This window comes from Aulonocara sp. 'chitande type north' Nkhata Bay, linkage group LG14 (assembly GCF_057382095.1).
Source record: "Aulonocara sp. 'chitande type north' Nkhata Bay isolate Kocher_YH1m ecotype deep benthic linkage group LG14, A_spYH_male_GT1.1, whole genome shotgun sequence".
In the NCBI taxonomy this organism is placed as follows: domain Eukaryota; kingdom Metazoa; phylum Chordata; class Actinopteri; order Cichliformes; family Cichlidae; genus Aulonocara; species Aulonocara sp. 'chitande type north' Nkhata Bay.
The window spans coordinates 17,311,855-17,328,921 of NC_141357.1; the positions used below are offsets into that span (position 1 = coordinate 17,311,855).

The following is a 17,067-nucleotide window of genomic DNA, read 5'->3' on the forward strand; positions in this document are numbered from 1 at the left end:
TTGATGCGAGGCACACAGATCAACTCACGCATCGTTGTAGCTATCGGCTAAACGTGTCGAAAAAAGCACCCAGTCTACAGAGGTGTTGAGTTTTTTCTTTTTTTTAAAATGCAAGATAGGTGAGGCTCTACTTTGTTTCAAACCAAAGATTAGGGCAATTTCATTTTTTTAAATATACTATGCTTTGATAGTTATATCGACACGGTAATGTACAAATAGATTTCTGACCTCCACGGCAGCCCAGGTATAGTAACAAGTTTTATTTAAGGAAAAAAAACCAACAAATGGACCTGCTTTAAAATTCAAACCCACAAAGGGGAGATTTACAAAGAGCATTTGAAAGCAGCAGATTTTCTGAGCTTTTCTTCCCGTGTTACGTCCAGCTAGGCAAGACGTCTCTGTACTCTATACAGATGTTATAGAGAATCTCGAGTTAATACTAAGAAATAATTTCTATTGATTTATTTATTTGTGCAGATTTTACCTTTTAGGGACAATAAAGCATGTGAATTCGTCTTTCTACTGACGTCATATATACGTGGAAATAGATGTGTAATGTCCCGAGATGAATCAGTTTGTGTTCAAAGTCTTGTGATTAAACATCACCAAAATAAATAATGACGCTATCAGGTGCAACTTTACTTTTTATTACTTTTTTGTAAATTAAATTTCTTTATTAATTTTTATGAAATTATTCTCAGTTATAAAGACTGCGGTGGTCTTCAAAACTGACGCTAAATTCTACATTTACATTGTTTTATAACGTATGCTAAACAACACGTCAGCACAGACTTTAACAATACCACTACTGCACTGCCATCTCCCGGTTGAAATACTAACTGCACCTAGAGAAGAATTTGGGGCAAAAGTCACCTGTTACGATAAGCACGATTCGAATCTTTAGCGTTTTTAAACTGGTTTGTGTTGATGTTGCGAAAATACAAAAAGTACAGAGATGTTTATGCGTTGAGTAAAGGCTTTGTTGATGGGTGATGCAGAGATAATGAATGCTTGCTGTCATTACAAACTTCTGTAAACATGCCACCTAAAACATCTAAATCAGTTTTACATAAATAAGTAAATAAATAAAAAACTCACATTACCTCCTTTCTTAAAAATTTATTTCAGAATCAATCCAAATTAACATTTTATGATTAAAATTTCAACACACAATGTGCCAAACAAGACAACAGTACATACAGGAGTGTAATAACTGATGTGTTCACCTGGTGAGTAAATATCTTACGATAATAGTGCAATCCAAACTGTGTACAGGCTTAGCCCATATCACTGCAAACAAGTTAGTATCAAATATTGTTTAGACATATAATCGAATCAGCAGACACGTTTTCAGTCTCTTCATGGCAATGCATTTTGAAGATACAATCAAACGTTATGAAGGCATACCGTTAGTCAGTTATCAACATTCAAAAACAAAATGTTTTCCCCATTCTACAAAGTGATTTCCTAAATTATAAATTATGAACTACATACAGTTCTAAGATGCCTTGTGTCCACATAAAAAGGCTATGTGTTCATGTCAGAACAGGAGAAAAAGGCATACTGGTAGCTAATGCTCTCTCTCACACGAGTGATTTCATTCACTGTTTATTTGCAAAAGTTGTAATCGGCTGTTTAACCGTCAAAAACTGAACCACAAAATTTCCAAACAGGAATAATCCCTTAACATTCCCTTTTACCCCCCTTTAAAAAAAATGCAGCAGCTATTCTCTGAAAATTCTAAGCACAGACTGTATCGTTGTCTAGGCTGGCAGGTATGGAGCTATGTTTTAAGTGAAACTTAATGCTAAATATCTGTATCACAACAGGGAGGATAACAGTCATAACTGATATATAGTGGATTTGCTATGAATTCATTGCTAGTCTGATGGAGGAAATAATAAGTGATCCAAGAGAGCTCGGCACACTAAAAGGTGATTTATCAGAGTGAATTATGGCTTTAAGTGCACTAGCAGAGATTGGATCCAGGTCACACTAAAAGAATCCTGCACAAACCTAGATATTAAGAGTCCATCAGGGTAGCCAGAGTTAAAGGATAAATAATGCATGGTTACTGTATTACACAGATATTCTATATCGAAATAGAGCCATCTCTAAAATTGGTCTTCCCTATCAGAACATTGATAAGTGCAGCCTTGCCCTCCCGGGCATCCCTCTGAGCTTGTCTGACGATATCATTTAACTTTTCTTCATTTTCAGAGCCTATAAGGTAGCCCTTACCACCGTAGCCATCTGCCACGATGTGATAGTCTGCAAAAAGAAGAGAATTTACCTTTTAACATATGCCCAGACATCACTGAGTGTATTCTACAACCAATCACAGCACGAACATGAACATTATAAATCTACCTGTATATGCAAGGCCGCATGCCACGTTGCTGCCGAGCATAGGAACCTGCTCTCTGGATATCTGACTCCAGCACGCATCATTTCCCACCAGAGCTATCACTGGTGTCTGAGGTGTGAAAAGCAGAGCATGCATTATCAAAAGACATCAGCAGAAAAATATGCACACACAAAAAAATGAATGCTTAAATAAGCTGTCGTGTCAGTGGTCCATAGCGGTCATACAGCAAGTATGAAAACATATTATGTAGTGCATCTTTCCATTGTATGACACAAGAACTGAGTCTGTGATGTTTAAGGCCGTACACACCAGTAGCTAACACTTGCATTATTTTCATTTGGTTTTGATCATTAGATCTTTCTCTAGACCACATGTGCACTGATCCTAACTGACTACTGTTAGCTACCTTGCTTCCATAGATTACATACATGTAATCTAAATAGGATTGTGTGTGATTTTACCTTGTGTCTAGTGAATGTGTCAAACTCTGCAATACTGTATCCTAAGGAGCCATCACCATAGACTATCCACACCTGAAACAAACACAACATAGCTTTTGTTTTTAAAACGTCAATGATTTTTTAAACTGATCATCAGATGATCAGGCAAAGCTCCCCAGACATACCTCAGATTCAGGCCGGCACAGTTTAGCCCCCAAAGCAAAACCACCTCCAACTCCCAGAGTCCCAAAGGCTCCTATAGGAAAGGAATGAAGAGCAAGATTAAAACATCATGATTGCAACTAACTCAGAATATAGTTATCATCCAGCCAAAACTTGTGCACTATGGATTTTTGTTTTACTTATAAAGCTCTTGGTTTAAACAACCAAAATATTTCATTGTTTTAATTAAACTATTTGCTTTGTCAGCAGCATCCTACCTGGATCGAGCCAACACAGAGGTCCTCTTGGTTTCATTATGTAAGCGGCACTTCCTACAAAATCTCCTCCATCTGCAACAATGACGCTGTCCTCAGCCATCAGCTCATCCACACAATGGAGGGCTTTCAAGGGATTTAAGTGGTATTCAGTCTTCTCCTCAGCTTTAGCCCTGAAATAAAAAATAAATAAATTTTAAAAAAGCAACATGTTAGCTTTTGTGATGGTTACAGATAGAAGATTTTGCAATGCATACTTTAACACAACCCCACTGCTTACTTGTTTGCAGCTTCTTTGGTCGCATCCCCTGCTTTGAGGCTCTGAGGCCATTCCTCTGGACAGCGATGGCCCTTCAGCCCTTCGGAAAGTCGCACTAAAAATGATCCAGCATCACCTGAAAATACAACATACAGTTTTGGGGTTTTTTTTTGCAGTTGTTGAATTAATGTATTTATTCTTAGGTCCAACTCTAAAGAAAAAAAAAATCAGGAGTATGCTTATATTTATATGCACCACATGTACAATATTTTATGATTATCTAAAGATTTTTGAATCTTTCCTTCCTTTAAAGCTAGCATGAAATCAGGGGGCAAACATACCCTGAATTGCTATAGTTGGTTTCCAGAACATGTCTGAGTTTTTTAGCAGCTGTGTCTTGTCTCTGTTGACAGCGATGATCTTGCTGCGTCTGCTGAGAGTTCTGCCGTAACTCAGCCGGAAGTCACACACAGTGCCTGTAAACACGGTGCACAAAAGTCAATATTTCTCCAGGGATCGTGGTGAGCCTGCAGCTATACACACTATGTAAAAAACACAGTTTAACCTCTCTCTGTATCGCAACACATACTTCCAGAATAAATTAAATCCAGAAGGAGAAAAAAAGATGCAAAAGAATTACTGAAAAATTAAAAATGCAATCAATAACACTGATCCATCGTGGAACTTTGTTAAATATTTACTCCGACATATTTTGAAACGCAGTTATCCTGCACAATTTTCTTTAGATTATAATATTAATATTAAATAGGTTGGTCTCAAAATGTTATTTCTCTTTTTATCATTATGGAATAAAAAGGAAACAATGTTTGCCTGACCTGCCAGGACTACCACATCGGCTTCCTTCAGAGCATCTCGTCTGTTTTGTCGGATGTGGATGGGGCTGTCTTTACCCAGCAAGCCACGACACATACCCCCGAGAAAGCAGGGGATGCCCAGATCCTCCAAAGCCTTCCTGTTTAAAATAAACAAATAAATGAAATAAATAAAAACATTTTTTAAAAAGGGGGAAACCATTTTGACCAGATGTAACATCCAAGTAAAAATACCAAAATATAATTTCACTGATATTTGAAGACTGAAGAAAAATTTGCTTAAGGCTCACCACAGGAATAGTTTAACACATTTTAACAAACACTTCCAGTATCAACACCAAACAACAAAGAGTGGCAGAAAAATAAAAGGACACGTGACTCATCTTTTACCTGATGTTATCCACTGGTGTTGGGGGTAGTGTTGCTTGGCTACCCAGCACAATAACAGGTTTCTTGGCTCGACTCACCAGCTCTAGGCACTTTTGGATCTGGCATGCATCGAAAAAAATGTTTAAAAATGCTGTCAATCTCCAATGGCCAGAGCATTTACGTATTGACGAACATTTACTACAAGACTTACCTGATTGTCTGTGGCTTGAGGGATGTGAACGGGAAGTGGAGACATATCCCTGGGCTCCCAGGCTCCAGCAAAGAGATTCATGAGGTGGTTATGAAGGTACCTTTGAAGAAAGCAGACCACAAAAATCAAATAATTCAGAACATATGAACACACTTCTGATTAGGGAAGAATAATGAGGAAAGAAATTCCCAAATTATGATATTATAAAAGATGCAAACATTATAAATAACCCAAACAGTAGCATGCAGTGCAAAAACAACATACCATGAGACAATTCTTCCCATCAGGCCTTTGGGAGGGTTCTTAACAACAAACTCCTTAGACACCAGGTGGAAGGGGTAGAGCGTGTCAATGGGGAACTCTATGAAAACAGGACCAGGCGTTCCTGACTGAGCAATGGCCAACGCCTTCTTGACCGTAGGCACAATTTCTCTGACAGTCCTGATGGAGGTGCAGAACTTACACAAAGGCTTGAAGAGAGACATCTGGTCAATATCTTGCAGTGCTCCTCTGCCCTGTTCCGCAAACACAATTGATAAACACTGAAGAATGCTTTTTTTGCCTGTCGTTTTACTCTGCATGCACATTAATATTGTGGTGGCATTAATAATATCTGAATCCACTCCACCTGGAGTAGCGTGCCAGCAGCTCCTCCAATGAGCAGCAAAGGAGATTCAGCCATCTGAGCATTCTTCACTGCGGTCACTGTGTTAGTGAGGCCTGGGCCAGCCGTCACAGCGGCTACACCAACCGTACCTGAAGCAGAAACAAGCATAACAGCTTGCTGTCAGAGCTATTACTAAGGTGCACCTACATTTATCTCTACCTTGTGTAGTGTACATTTTTGTTCCATTGCTGTGTAGTATTGTTGCTATAAGTTATGTTTTACTTCTGCATTAATTTATTTGAATCCCTCTATTCGTTTTGGTGCAGTAATAATGTGAATTTCTCAACTGGGGGGTAATAGGGGTGTAACAACATCTGAACAGAGACCAAAATTGTGAAAAAAAAAACCATCTTCTGATAGCCATGGGGATCTGATACTGTCCAGGTAATGCAAACTAGGACAGTAAGACACATAATGTTGAAAGACACTTTGTTCATGATCAAACCAAAATCAAGTGATCAGGTCAGGTTTTTAGCAGGTTTTTAAATTATTATTCATGCCACCTTAATAACATCTAAACCAAGCCATTGTTTCAAGGAAGTGTTAACTCCTTTTAGCCTCTAAGAATGCTGTTAGATGCACCTTTGCTTGATAAATCATAATGTCTGCAGGAGGTGGAACGCCTGCATTAAGAATGAGTCGTATCACTGGAGATGCATTTTCACGCAATCTAAACCTGCACCTGAAAGTCTTGCCACAGCATCAGCAGCGAAGACTGCAGTGGCCTCGTGCCTAGTGTCCACAATCCGGATCCCCATCTTCTCGCAAGCCACCAGGATAGGTGAAATATGCCCACCCACAAGAGTGAAAATGTACTTGACCCCATGGGCATGGAGGACCTCTGCCACAATGTCGCCACCGTGCTTGGAGCTCTTTGTGTCAGTCTGGAATAAGTAAAGAGGGACAGAATTAGGTTACTGCAGACAAGATCGTGGCTGTTGTAACCACATAAACAATCGTGCAAACTAAAATAAAACCGCTGTCTAATATAAAGAGCTGACTGTGCTCTGTAGGGCCACCTGTCACACTCCTTTTCATCCCACTGTCGTTTCCTATTATGCAACAACCGCATATTGTTCAGGGCTGCAGTGTTGATGTGGAGCCGCGGGGATCTGATAACCTTTGTGCTGGAAAACCACAAGGCTGGTCAAAGTTTACGTGAATAGAGTCCAGCTTACGCTTCAACACTGACTGCCTGTAGAAGACTTTTTTTTTAAGTGGCCACAGATTATGCAATGACTGAAAACAGAGTGCATAACGAAGGATAGCACAGAAAGCACACAGATTACGGTGTTGACTTTTTTTAAAATACCTACTTTGTGGAACAATTGGTAGAGTATGCCAAGTTTGTAGGCTGCAAACAGTAGCCCACCCAGCACCAGGCTTGTAAAGGATCCGAGAACAATGCCGACGACTCCAAAAGGCTCCATGCTGGAATGCGGAAGCAAATCCCAATTTCTGAAAAGACACTACGGTAAATAAGCTAAACTTATTATATCAAAATCTATGGAGCTACCGGTTCAGCAGCTCACCGGTTCAAGCTAGGCTAATAAACTATGGAGCTTCTTCTACAACTGCTATACACCCATTTCAAAGGCGTACACGTGCAACTACATTCACTCAGAAGTTAAAAAAATTTAAGTTACTCCGAGGCTCTGAAGGACATTTGGTCGTCTACAACTTGAAACGACCAGGTACCCTTACTTTACACCTGCGCCGACACAGAAAGAAATGTGACAGTTGATGGTAAAGCCGCCTGTAAAGGATATAGGGTACTTCCGTTTAGTAATTTTCAAAATATATGACTGCTGCTAAAGTTCACAGCATTTATTTATGGGGTATACATGGGGATTTTCTTTTCCAGTTGTTATTATTTTTCTGTAGCCATGAACGCAATAAAAGTTACACGTGTGTCTTCATTAGTTGCTGTGTATTTAATCGTATGCTCACATGTATGGCAAACATTGTACCTTTATTGTCAAGGTACAGATTTATTTCCGTCTTTAGTGAACGTGAGGGCGCTGTTCAAGCCAAGGACGGTCTCTAGTTCAGGTGTGTCAAACGTGAGACATAGACCTTCCCATTGCAGTAACAGATAAATAAACAAATGACAGAAAAAAAATCTTGTTTTTCTTTTTTTTTTTATTCTCTGCTATAGAATTCAATTTTTACAACGGGTTCACAGTGAAAAGGCAAAAACGTATAATTTTAGCCATTTAATTATTTGTGTTGACAGATTTCTTTCATCGGCTATAATGTATCATGTCGAAAAGCTGAGACATACTGTTGAAATTGCACTTCTCGGGGATTTTAAATGTGTAGTTAAACTTCTATAAAACGACCGAAAGGGGATTTTCACTGATCCAGCCCATTTAAGATCCAAGTGTGCTGCATGAGCCACAACATGAAATGAGTTTGACACTCCTGCTCTGGTCAAATCAGGGACTTTACACAGTCAAAGGTTCAAGATGTGTAAAATGGGTTCAAACTGCATTATTTGTAGTGAGAGCAAGATGCATGTTAAATAATAAGTCGAGTGAAATCAGCAGATTGCATAGTAAAGGAAACAAAACAAAATGCAAGATTTTATAATTTGAATGAAAATATTTACAATAGATTTTATAGGCTAGACAGTATTAACATAATGAATCTATCAGTCTTTTAATGAAAGAGCATGGTTGTCTTTGTCTGTGTGTATGTGTTAAAGTTAGTTTGTTGTTTTACAGCATGTTCACAGCAGTGTGCAGAAAGGAAGTTTGTACACATCGATAACCTTTCCATAATCAGGATTTTCAGCAAACAGTAGTTTATCATGCACCCGTTGTTCCTCAAAGACAATAATCTGAAAGAGAGCAGAAAAATAAACATAAATTAACTAAGGTTCTTTAGTTACAAGTTACACTTATAATTCATGTTCCATCTTTTGATATTACACAGGTACCTCATTCTCTCCACTTCTAAGCCAAGGTGCTGGGAGATAAAGGAAATGCTGGGGGCCAATAAACCAATAACGTCCAAGGTTCTGCCCATTGACAAATATAATGCCTTTACCCCAACTCTGTGGATAAATACACTATCAACAAACAGAAACTAGCCAGCCAGCCAATACAGCATGTATTGGTTTTTTTTAAAGAAAAAACCCTCTAGCTTACTTGCTGGTTAGTTAATGTTTTCCACACAAACTGTTATACTCACACGAAGGCTGACAAAGGTGTCTTTGGGAGGGCCATCGACACAGAGCCTGGCCTGGAAAAACCCGGGGATACAATGTGACTTGAAGTCAGTTTTCCATTGGCCTGAATTTGTTAATCTAAAACAAGAGCCACAAAACACATACTGTTATCAAAGTGCACATTGAATCTATACAAGGAGACTCGAGCAATTTTTGATTGAATCTTCCCTTTAACATAGACAATGAAAAGGTACACTTAGAAACCTGCCATTCTAAACACTGTACGATTTTGGCAAGAAAGACGTTTTAATCCAGATAACAGACCTTTTTATAAAGCTGGGCTTCATATCAAAGCAGGAGATGGAAAATCCTCTCAGTGGAGTGTTGTTCAACACAATGTCTCCCACAATACCTGTAATTTGAATTATAAACTGAATATTCCTTACAGTTATGTCGTTTATACGTTACTTTAAATGACTTATATATATATATATATATACACATGTAAAAAATAACTAGTCTTGATTGCAACTGATAGGTTTAATAGTGCATGCAGGAAAAAAAACGTGTGTCCTTCCAACCTCATTAGGAAATGAATACTTTTATTTTACTAGCACTATCCACAAATGTGGATGTCTAACCAGATACTTACTCTGGATTTTATTTACTTTTTCTTCATACAAAACAAAGGCAAAAAAAATAAATAAAAATAAAGCAGTAAGCATAGAACATCTTTTAGGACTTAAGCTTAAAAAATATGTGCCCTGGCCTGAAAGTCCATGCAGCTATGCAATCTGACAGCAGAAGTATTATTATCAGTATGAAAATTTGCTGAATTTAAATTGTAAAACTTTCTGAATGACATTTTGTCAAAAGACTGAAGCAGTCACTTTGATATAGCTATGTAAAAAACACACAGCAGCATGTGGAATACCTTTGCGCTGTTCATCCAGAGCTTTCCCATAATTCACTCTTCCACAGTTCTCCACAAGGAAGCTTAATGTCCTCTCCCCCTTTGATATACAAAAAATTAGTGCTTTAAATGTTGAGTATAAATAAAAGATGACTATGTACAATTTTCTTTGAGTCTATGAATATTCCAAGTCCTAACACACACGTCTATGGACTGTGGGAGTAAATCATAGTGTGCAAAGAGTGCAATTAACTAATGGCACTATTGTGTTTTGTAACTTCACTCCAAAAACAAATTTGGGGGTAAAATGGGATGATTAAGCATATTAACCCTAATCCTTAATTTAAGTATCACTTTGTAAATTTCAGAGTAGATACAGAAAAAATGATCAGCACCTTTCCATCAGGGAGTGCAACCTCATGAGTCTTATAGTCCAAACAACCAACACACTCCCTGTTCACAAAAACCTGGAAAAGATTGAAAAGTCACACAGGCAGTGTATAATTATGCTGTATTTTGGATCTGTGGTTACTTTATCACTGGTATGCTCTTACCACTGCTCTGTCTCTAATGTTGTTCCTGGAGTTTAGGGCGCCTCCACCAGTGATAGTGGTTTCATACAGTGTATAACCATATGACTGACCATTGTTATTGTTCACAGGGAGATTCTCCATGTTCACTGGCTTGTCTGACTTGTGCGGCTGGAGAAATGGGAGGTAAAATCAAGTAAATGGTAAAACATTAAGAAAAATTTAAGAATTTGAAACATAATGCAATTTGATCAGATCTCTTGCTGCATCACAACACATGGGGAAAAAACAGGAGTAGTGTTGTGGCTTGAAAATTACAGTTTCTTAATGTAAGCTTTCACAAGTGCTCATGAAAGACTACCTGAATCACATTCAGAAAGGGGAAGAAACATAGCTAAAGGAGAAGTAAGGTCAAACCTAACTGCAAGTTGTGAGACATCTGTCTTAAGCATATAAGCAGCAAGTTGCCAGATTGCTGCACAAAGACACACATGCTGATAACAGCAGCGTCATGTCTGTTTGATACTCATTGTACCATGTTTGCTCTCCTTCCACCAGGGACCCCATATTTATCTGCTCTGATCTAGTTTTGTCAGTTATACTATCAACTCTACCAGATGGGCGCTTGCCATCTGCAGCTCACCTTGTCGCTGAATTGCAAGATGTCCCACAGTGACAGGTGTTGCTGGATAAAAGCAGGGCTGTAAGCTTTCCTTTCCGGAGAAGAGGGCACTCCAGGAAGAGGCTCAGCTGTGAGTTCGCAAAAACATTCAGTCATGCCTGAGTTAGACATTTTAGTAGATTTACATTGTTTTTCATAAATTAAAATAAATATGGATCCTTAAGAAGAACTTACAGTGGTACTGGCTGAATAAATTCCTCAGGTGGTGATATTTTGGAGTGCAGTCCCCAGCTTCAGATAGGGGAGCATCATAATCTGCCAAGAAACCATTGAGACCGCTGACTTTTTAAAATGAAAAGATATTAAACATTTAAACGAGCAAAATTTTGGTTTTATTTTTGGAGAGCCGTTATGTTGTCTGTGTTTTCTGCATTGATTTAAACCACAGCTAACAAGCTGTATTATAGTACATAAACCATGCCCCTTCCACGTTAACAGATTTAACAGGGGTCAAATTAAAACAAAAAAGTCCACTTCAGATAAATTTCTCCCAAAGTTATTTTGCTCTGTTTGAAGTAGTTCTTATTTACAATCAAGAAGTAAAAGTTTTCTTGTAAGAGTGCTTGCATTTATGCAGCACTTTTCAAAACAAAGCGAGAATAATATGCAGTAATATTAAAGAATACCAGGGGCAAAAAATAGGAAAAGTGAAAAGTGAAAAATAAATACAATATAAATGAAGGGACCAGGTCGTGTAGGGCTTTAAAAATCAGCAATAAAAATCTTAAACTCAATTCTAAAACTAACAGGTAGCCAGTGAATGGCTGCAAGGACTGTTGTAATGTGTCACTGCTGGAAAAGATATCCCTCAAACATGTAAAACACTTCTTTGTGCTTTGATCTCTGGGCTCTGGGGTCTAAGGTTAATCCCACCCTACCGTAACTGGTGACCTGAGATTTGTAGGCGCCAAAGTCCATTGCGCCGTTCATGAAGCCAAAGCTGGTTCCGCCATGAAACATGTACAGATTAATGGAAACGCCTCGATCCAAGATCTCGGACACCACAGCCAGCATGTCTGTCATAAAGGGCAGCACAGATTTTCCACTGTAGCAGTGTGTGACGACATAACACACAAAGACCAACAAGCAGCAATATATGGAGTTTTAAAGTGCATATTTACAATCTGCCTAAACATTTCAAATAAATAAACACTTGTCACTTTGAATCTTGTCATAAAATGAACATATGCTTGGAAAAATTGTGTGACTTAAAAAAAACATTTGCAAACCCTCGGCGTGGAACACGTGATGATGTTCTCCCCAGACATCAAACCATCCAGACCAGTACTCCATTACCATTAGAGGTTTCTGGGGCTACACAACAGAACACGTGTATTAAGTAGGCTCTATCTTGCTCCTCACTGTCACAGGCTGAATAAAACATTACCATCAATTCATAATAAAAATCCCCAAAGTATTTCTCAGTTGACTTAAATGTCTTTCAGATTGAAATGTCAACCTGTCATGACAATCGCAGATCATCGTTGACCATCACTTACCTGTATGTCAGCCAAATGTTGGATGGCTCCAAATGAGAGTCTCTGAAGGTTTATTGTTTTTAGAGCTGAAATAAGCAAGATGTCACATTCTCAAACACGATCCAATAACAAGGACAAAACCATAAAGTAAAAAGCGAACAAAGGACACAGACAACGATTGTTTGTATCTTTCTTTAGCTCAAGGTTTATCAGTGTTATTACCTCCTTCCACCCCTCCACATCTTAAGCCTTCCCAGTTGTCTGAAGTCATCAGAAGCTCTTTGATCCCTCTGGACTGGAGACACTACAGCAAAAAAGACAACGAAGGGTGCAGGAATCCATCATGCTGCAATGTCACAAACCATTTTAATGATTAAAATTGGCAATAATACACACATTCTTTATAAATGGCATATATTTGTCATCTTTTGCAAATGAGCCGTATTCATTCTCAACCTGGACTGCAATGATCGGGCCGCCTCCTTCAAACTAAAAAACAAAACCAAACAGAGAAAACTCTAGTTATTCTTTTGGCTTAAAATGTAGTGAGAAAACAGCCACCTGGACTTACCATCAGAGGCTTGATAACTGAGATGAGCTTGTCAAAGTACAAGTTGACAGCATTTACGAATCCAGGATAAGTTGTCCTCAACTGCATCTCTTCATCTTGTAGCAACCAGCTAGAGAAAAAAAAGAGGAACAAGAGAGAAGACACGGTGTGGTATACTGCGTATTTATGGAACAGCTTCAAATTGATGGGAAGATGATACTACCTAGGCAACCCGCCCAAGTCCCATTCAGCGCAGATGTAAGGTCCAGGACGCAGTATAACCCAGAGACCCAGCTGTGCTGCCAAACTGACATAGGCCCTGAGACAGGCACAGATGCTTCATGCTCTTTTCAGAAATAAATACTTTGTATGTCTTAAAAAAAAAAAAAGTAGTCCTACAAACGTAACACATTTAGGTGGGAAACTTACTTAAGGTCCAGCTGATCCTGAAAATTAAATGTTCCCCTCTCAGGCTCATGGAGGTTCCATGGCACATATCTGAAAAATAAAGCAGCAAAGAATATATTCTTTGTATCATCAGCAATAGTACAGTGTATAAGGAGGAGAAATGTTCAACAGGCCTTCCACATAGACCCTAAACTGGTTTCTATTTGGCTTACTTCACCAAAAGAACAGATACTTGTGATTTAAGGCGTACAGAATGTGCACTGGGAACGTACGTTGTGAGTGTATTGAGACCACAGGCCTTCATCTTCAGCAGCCTGTCCTCCCAGTAGGCTCTGGGGACACGGAAGTAATGGACAGAGCCTCCCAGGATGCGGAAAGGCTCTCCTTCTAGAGTAAACTGAGACGAGTTGGCCTTCAGTCCCTCTAAACGACTCATTCTTCTCACATCAAGGTGATGTCTGAGGGGGAAAAAAATCACTAACATATAATCTAACAGAAAAAAGTTCATTTTTTTAAAGCAGGTATTGCATGCTGGATTATGGTGTTTTTAAGCTGTGTCAAAGCATTTGAAACATTTTAGCATGACATTACAGTAACAAATGATGCATTTAAAACATTGTAGTACCTGCAGACTGCACAAATAACGCATACATTTTAGGTAGAGTAAATGGAAAACCTTACCAAGACTTAACATGAAAGTTGAAACTGCCAGCTACATCAAAAACACTGTCAGTGCTGTGGCTTGAAGCTGAGCTTACCAGAGCGCATTCGTGGAAGGGGTGGATGGTGCTGGGAGGCCTCAAACACTGTGGATAAGGGAAACTATTGTTGTTTTAGAACAAAAATATAATAGTTCTCTCTCTCTCACTCTCTCTCTACCCCTTAGTCTTTGTCAGTGAAGCACTGCCTTACAGAAAACAGAAATCACACTGTACACAGTAATGTTGGTCTCTTCATACGGTATTTCTTTGCTCAGTTTTTACATGTTTTGTTTTTCTCGGTTTAGAGGGCAAACGGAACAACGTCACATTAACAAAGTGTACTTGGTAGGAAATGCTAAAGGTTCAACTTTATTGAACAACTAATTGTTCAATCAGTTCAACTGTTCAGTGTAATTGCGGTTACAAACATAACTTAAAGTATGACCAGCGAAGGCAGGTGGAGTACCTTTGTTGAGACTTCTGGTTCATCCACGGTGCTTGTAACAAGAAAAGAACAAGAAGCTCCCTGTGAATGAAAATTTGCATTATGAGGTTAGGGGCTGTTCACAATTATTTACCTTTTTATAAGCGCACAAACAGGAACATAGGAGTAGGAGTTTAATGGCTGATTGACATATTCTGAAGTATTTTCTAGGCATTTGATTACACCCGCCAGCACCATCACACATTCTTAAAGAGTGGAAGTACCTCTCTAACCATATGGACAGGAGAAGTGGTTTTGTGTGCTTCTGCAAGGGCAGCTATGGCGAGGCCACATCCCAGTGCACACAAGGTGGAATCAGGCCATTCAAACTGTGAAAGAGACCAAAGGGTGACAGGTGGCTGTTCCCTCAACCCTGAGCACACAGGCCATTGCAAGACACCAGCTGGAAAGACTCTTGGATCTTTAGCAGCCCTGAAAGTGGCACCTGAAAAACTGTAACGCTAACAGCTGGGCTTACTGCTGGTGTGTATATCCTAAAAAGCAAAATTATGTTTTGTTTTGTTATTCTAATGTAAAGTAATTTTATAGCATTGTGTCAATCAATAAAGTTAGCTGCTGTTGTAATTTCTATAGCTTCAAATGTATCTTCACCAAACAAAGCAATAATGAAAAAAATGTAAAAATTCGGGAACATTCCCTTTCCCCCTTATTTGCCTGTTTTATCAGGTTTACACATATTTATTACACCTCATTAAATAGCATTCTGGATTGATTGCTTTCCTGCCAATAACATGGATTTTTATTTATTTATTCATTAAAATAACACACAAGACAAAGTCAGCCACTAAAAAGACAAGGGTCTGTCTGTAGATCCCATTTTAAAAAAATCTGTCATTCAATAAATTATTTACAAGAATTTAGAGTGCTCTCCGTTTTCAATGAGCAGGTGAACTTTTTGGTGGTCCCTAAGTATCTACCGTAGTTGTCGCGTTTCATTGTAGTGATGGGATTTCCGGATCTTTTTAGAGAACCGGCTCCTTCGGCTCACTAAAAAGAGTCGGTTCTTTTGGCTCCCAACTGGATCTTCAGGTTGTTATAAAATTATGCACAAAAGGAATTAGTAATGTAAAAAAACGTGGTTTTCTTTATATATATGTTTATATATAAATTAGAGATGGACCGATCCGATATTACCTATCGGTATCGGTCCGATACTGACCTAAATTACTGGATCGGATATCGGAGAAAAATAAAAAATGTAATCCGATCCATTAAATATCACGAAAGCACCTCACAAAACTTGCAACAAGCCGTAACTCACCTCAGAACGTTAGCACGTCGGAGCAGTATGCATCACGTGATAGAGCAGCTGTGGCATGCGGGACCTGTCGGTGGTCTGGATAGCATTTGGAGCTTCGCTAGCAACCTGGCATTTCATCTCCGACAAAGTTATCCCCGAGAGAAGTAAAGCAAGTGTGTAAGTCCATCTCTGAATGTTTGTAAAGCATTCCCACGTTAAGCTTAAGAGCGACTGCCTCTTGCTCTCCGGCTGCTACTTCAATCGTGAAACTGCTTAAATGATCAGCTGATCGGCTTTTCTGTAGCGAGTCCATCTTTCTTGTTTGTTTTTGGCCCACTTTGCACCAGAAAGAGGAAACCAGCGGCTGAACAACAGCAGCACGTTTAAGCTTGATCAGCTGTTGTTAGAATTTATTTAATATTACTTTCTACACCAGGATCGTTTTCTAAGTAGCTGACGCTGGTAACTGTGCAGGGGCGGATCTAGCAAAGTTTAGCCAGGGGGGCCGATAGGGCATTAACTGGGAAAAGGGGGCACAAAGACATACTTTTCTTTCTTATTCTCATTTAAAATGTCTAGCTTTTAATAAATAATTATCTGACACCCAAAGTTTTAATTTGATGTAAAACGAATAGAAGTCAATTACTGTATATAGTGACTATTAAGTCTAATATATATACCCTAGTAAGCTATAGTACTTTTTCCTTTGGGAAGGTACCATCTGTGCAGTCTGCAATTTTGTTGAAGAAAGATGTTGAATCTATTTAATATTTCTGTGCATTTTTTTTCACACTGCATCAAATTAAGGTTGATTACGTCGATTAAGCATCATGAGGTGGCGCGTGAGGGGTGGTTCCCTATTTTTTATTTATTTATTTTTGTTGTTGCTGGGAGTTGGAACCCTATTAGTTAGGTTGCTTAATATTTACGCTAAGTACTCTTTAAAATACCAGAATAGGGACACACACACACACACATATATATATATATATATGTATATATATATATATATATATATATATATATATGTATGTATATGTGTGTGTATATATATATATATATATATATATATATATGTATATGTGTGTGTGTATATATATATATATGTATATGTGTGTGTGTATATATATATATATGTATATGTGTGTGTGTATATATATATATATATATATATATATATATATATATATATATATGTAGCCGACGAGTAAAGAAATCGGTTGTTATCGGATTACGTCGTTGAAGAGAAATTGTTCAAGCCATGTTTCCGAAGTAACAAAGACGCGACGGATGGCCTGGATTTC

At 38.5% G+C, this 17,067-nt stretch overlaps 2 protein-coding genes across 5 annotated transcripts; both read right to left on the bottom strand.

Moving 5' to 3' along the window:
* Positions 1-1,104: 1,104 nt before the first annotated feature.
* Positions 1,105-7,345, bottom strand: hacl2 (2-hydroxyacyl-CoA lyase 2). 3 transcript variants are annotated; one of them, XM_086261278.1, is made up of 15 exons: positions 7,117-7,345; positions 6,901-7,042; positions 6,267-6,468; positions 5,546-5,673; positions 5,182-5,432; positions 4,918-5,017; positions 4,728-4,825; positions 4,341-4,477; positions 3,846-3,980; positions 3,526-3,640; positions 3,249-3,418; positions 2,994-3,064; positions 2,830-2,901; positions 2,371-2,476; positions 1,105-2,271 (listed from the first exon to the last, which is right to left on the bottom strand). In XM_086261278.1, exons 2-15 carry the CDS (start codon positions 7,012-7,014, stop codon positions 2,093-2,095), a joined length of 1,878 nt encoding a protein of 625 aa, XP_086117404.1. In that variant the 5' UTR covers positions 7,015-7,042; positions 7,117-7,345; the 3' UTR covers positions 1,105-2,092. The 3 variants fall into 3 exon arrangements, with proteins under 3 accessions (XP_086117404.1, XP_086117405.1, XP_086117403.1); XM_086261279.1 differs by having other exon boundaries at positions 7,289-7,308; XM_086261277.1 differs by having other exon boundaries at positions 6,901-7,345.
* A 369-nt stretch (positions 7,346-7,714) lies between these two features.
* Positions 7,715-15,427, bottom strand: LOC147314372 (beta-galactosidase-1-like protein 2). Of its 2 annotated transcripts, XM_086261288.1 has the most exons (21): positions 14,727-15,427; positions 14,485-14,544; positions 14,076-14,139; positions 13,590-13,775; positions 13,339-13,407; positions 13,133-13,228; positions 12,931-13,039; positions 12,756-12,848; positions 12,582-12,663; positions 12,381-12,445; positions 12,111-12,195; positions 11,760-11,897; positions 11,056-11,136; positions 10,843-10,949; positions 10,224-10,370; positions 10,065-10,136; positions 9,691-9,769; positions 9,081-9,168; positions 8,780-8,894; positions 8,526-8,642; positions 7,715-8,426 (listed from the first exon to the last, which is right to left on the bottom strand). In XM_086261288.1, exons 4-21 carry the CDS (start codon positions 13,751-13,753, stop codon positions 8,316-8,318), a joined length of 1,818 nt encoding a protein of 605 aa, XP_086117414.1. In that variant the 5' UTR covers positions 13,754-13,775; positions 14,076-14,139; positions 14,485-14,544; positions 14,727-15,427; the 3' UTR covers positions 7,715-8,315. The 2 variants fall into 2 exon arrangements, with proteins under 2 accessions (XP_086117414.1, XP_086117413.1); XM_086261287.1 differs by lacking the exons at positions 14,076-14,139; positions 14,485-14,544; positions 14,727-15,427 and having other exon boundaries at positions 13,590-13,825.
* Positions 15,428-17,067: the final 1,640 nt, after the last annotated feature.

Bases quoted from the DNA above. Each gene is read 5' to 3' on its own strand.
- hacl2 (XM_086261278.1), bottom strand. From the start codon at position 7,014: ATGGAGCCTTTTGGAGTCGTCGGCATTGTTCTCGGATCCTTTACAAGC. The intron at 2,902-2,993 runs GTATGTCTGGGG...TGTTTGTTTCAG, and splicing joins TGTGCCGGCCTGAATCTGAG to GTGTGGATAGTCTATGGTGA. The intron at 2,477-2,829 runs GTAAAATCACAC...TTCACACCTCAG, and splicing joins ACACATTCACTAGACACAAG to ACACCAGTGATAGCTCTGGT.
- LOC147314372 (XM_086261287.1), bottom strand. From the start codon at position 13,825: ATGAACTTTTTTCTGTTAGATTATATGTTAGTGATTTTTTTCCCCCTC. The intron at 12,849-12,930 runs GTAAGTCCAGGT...TTTGTTTTTTAG, and splicing joins CAGTTATCAAGCCTCTGATG to TTTGAAGGAGGCGGCCCGAT. The intron at 11,137-11,759 runs GTAGGGTGGGAT...GTTTCTTGGCAG, and splicing joins ATCTCAGGTCACCAGTTACG to ATTATGATGCTCCCCTATCT.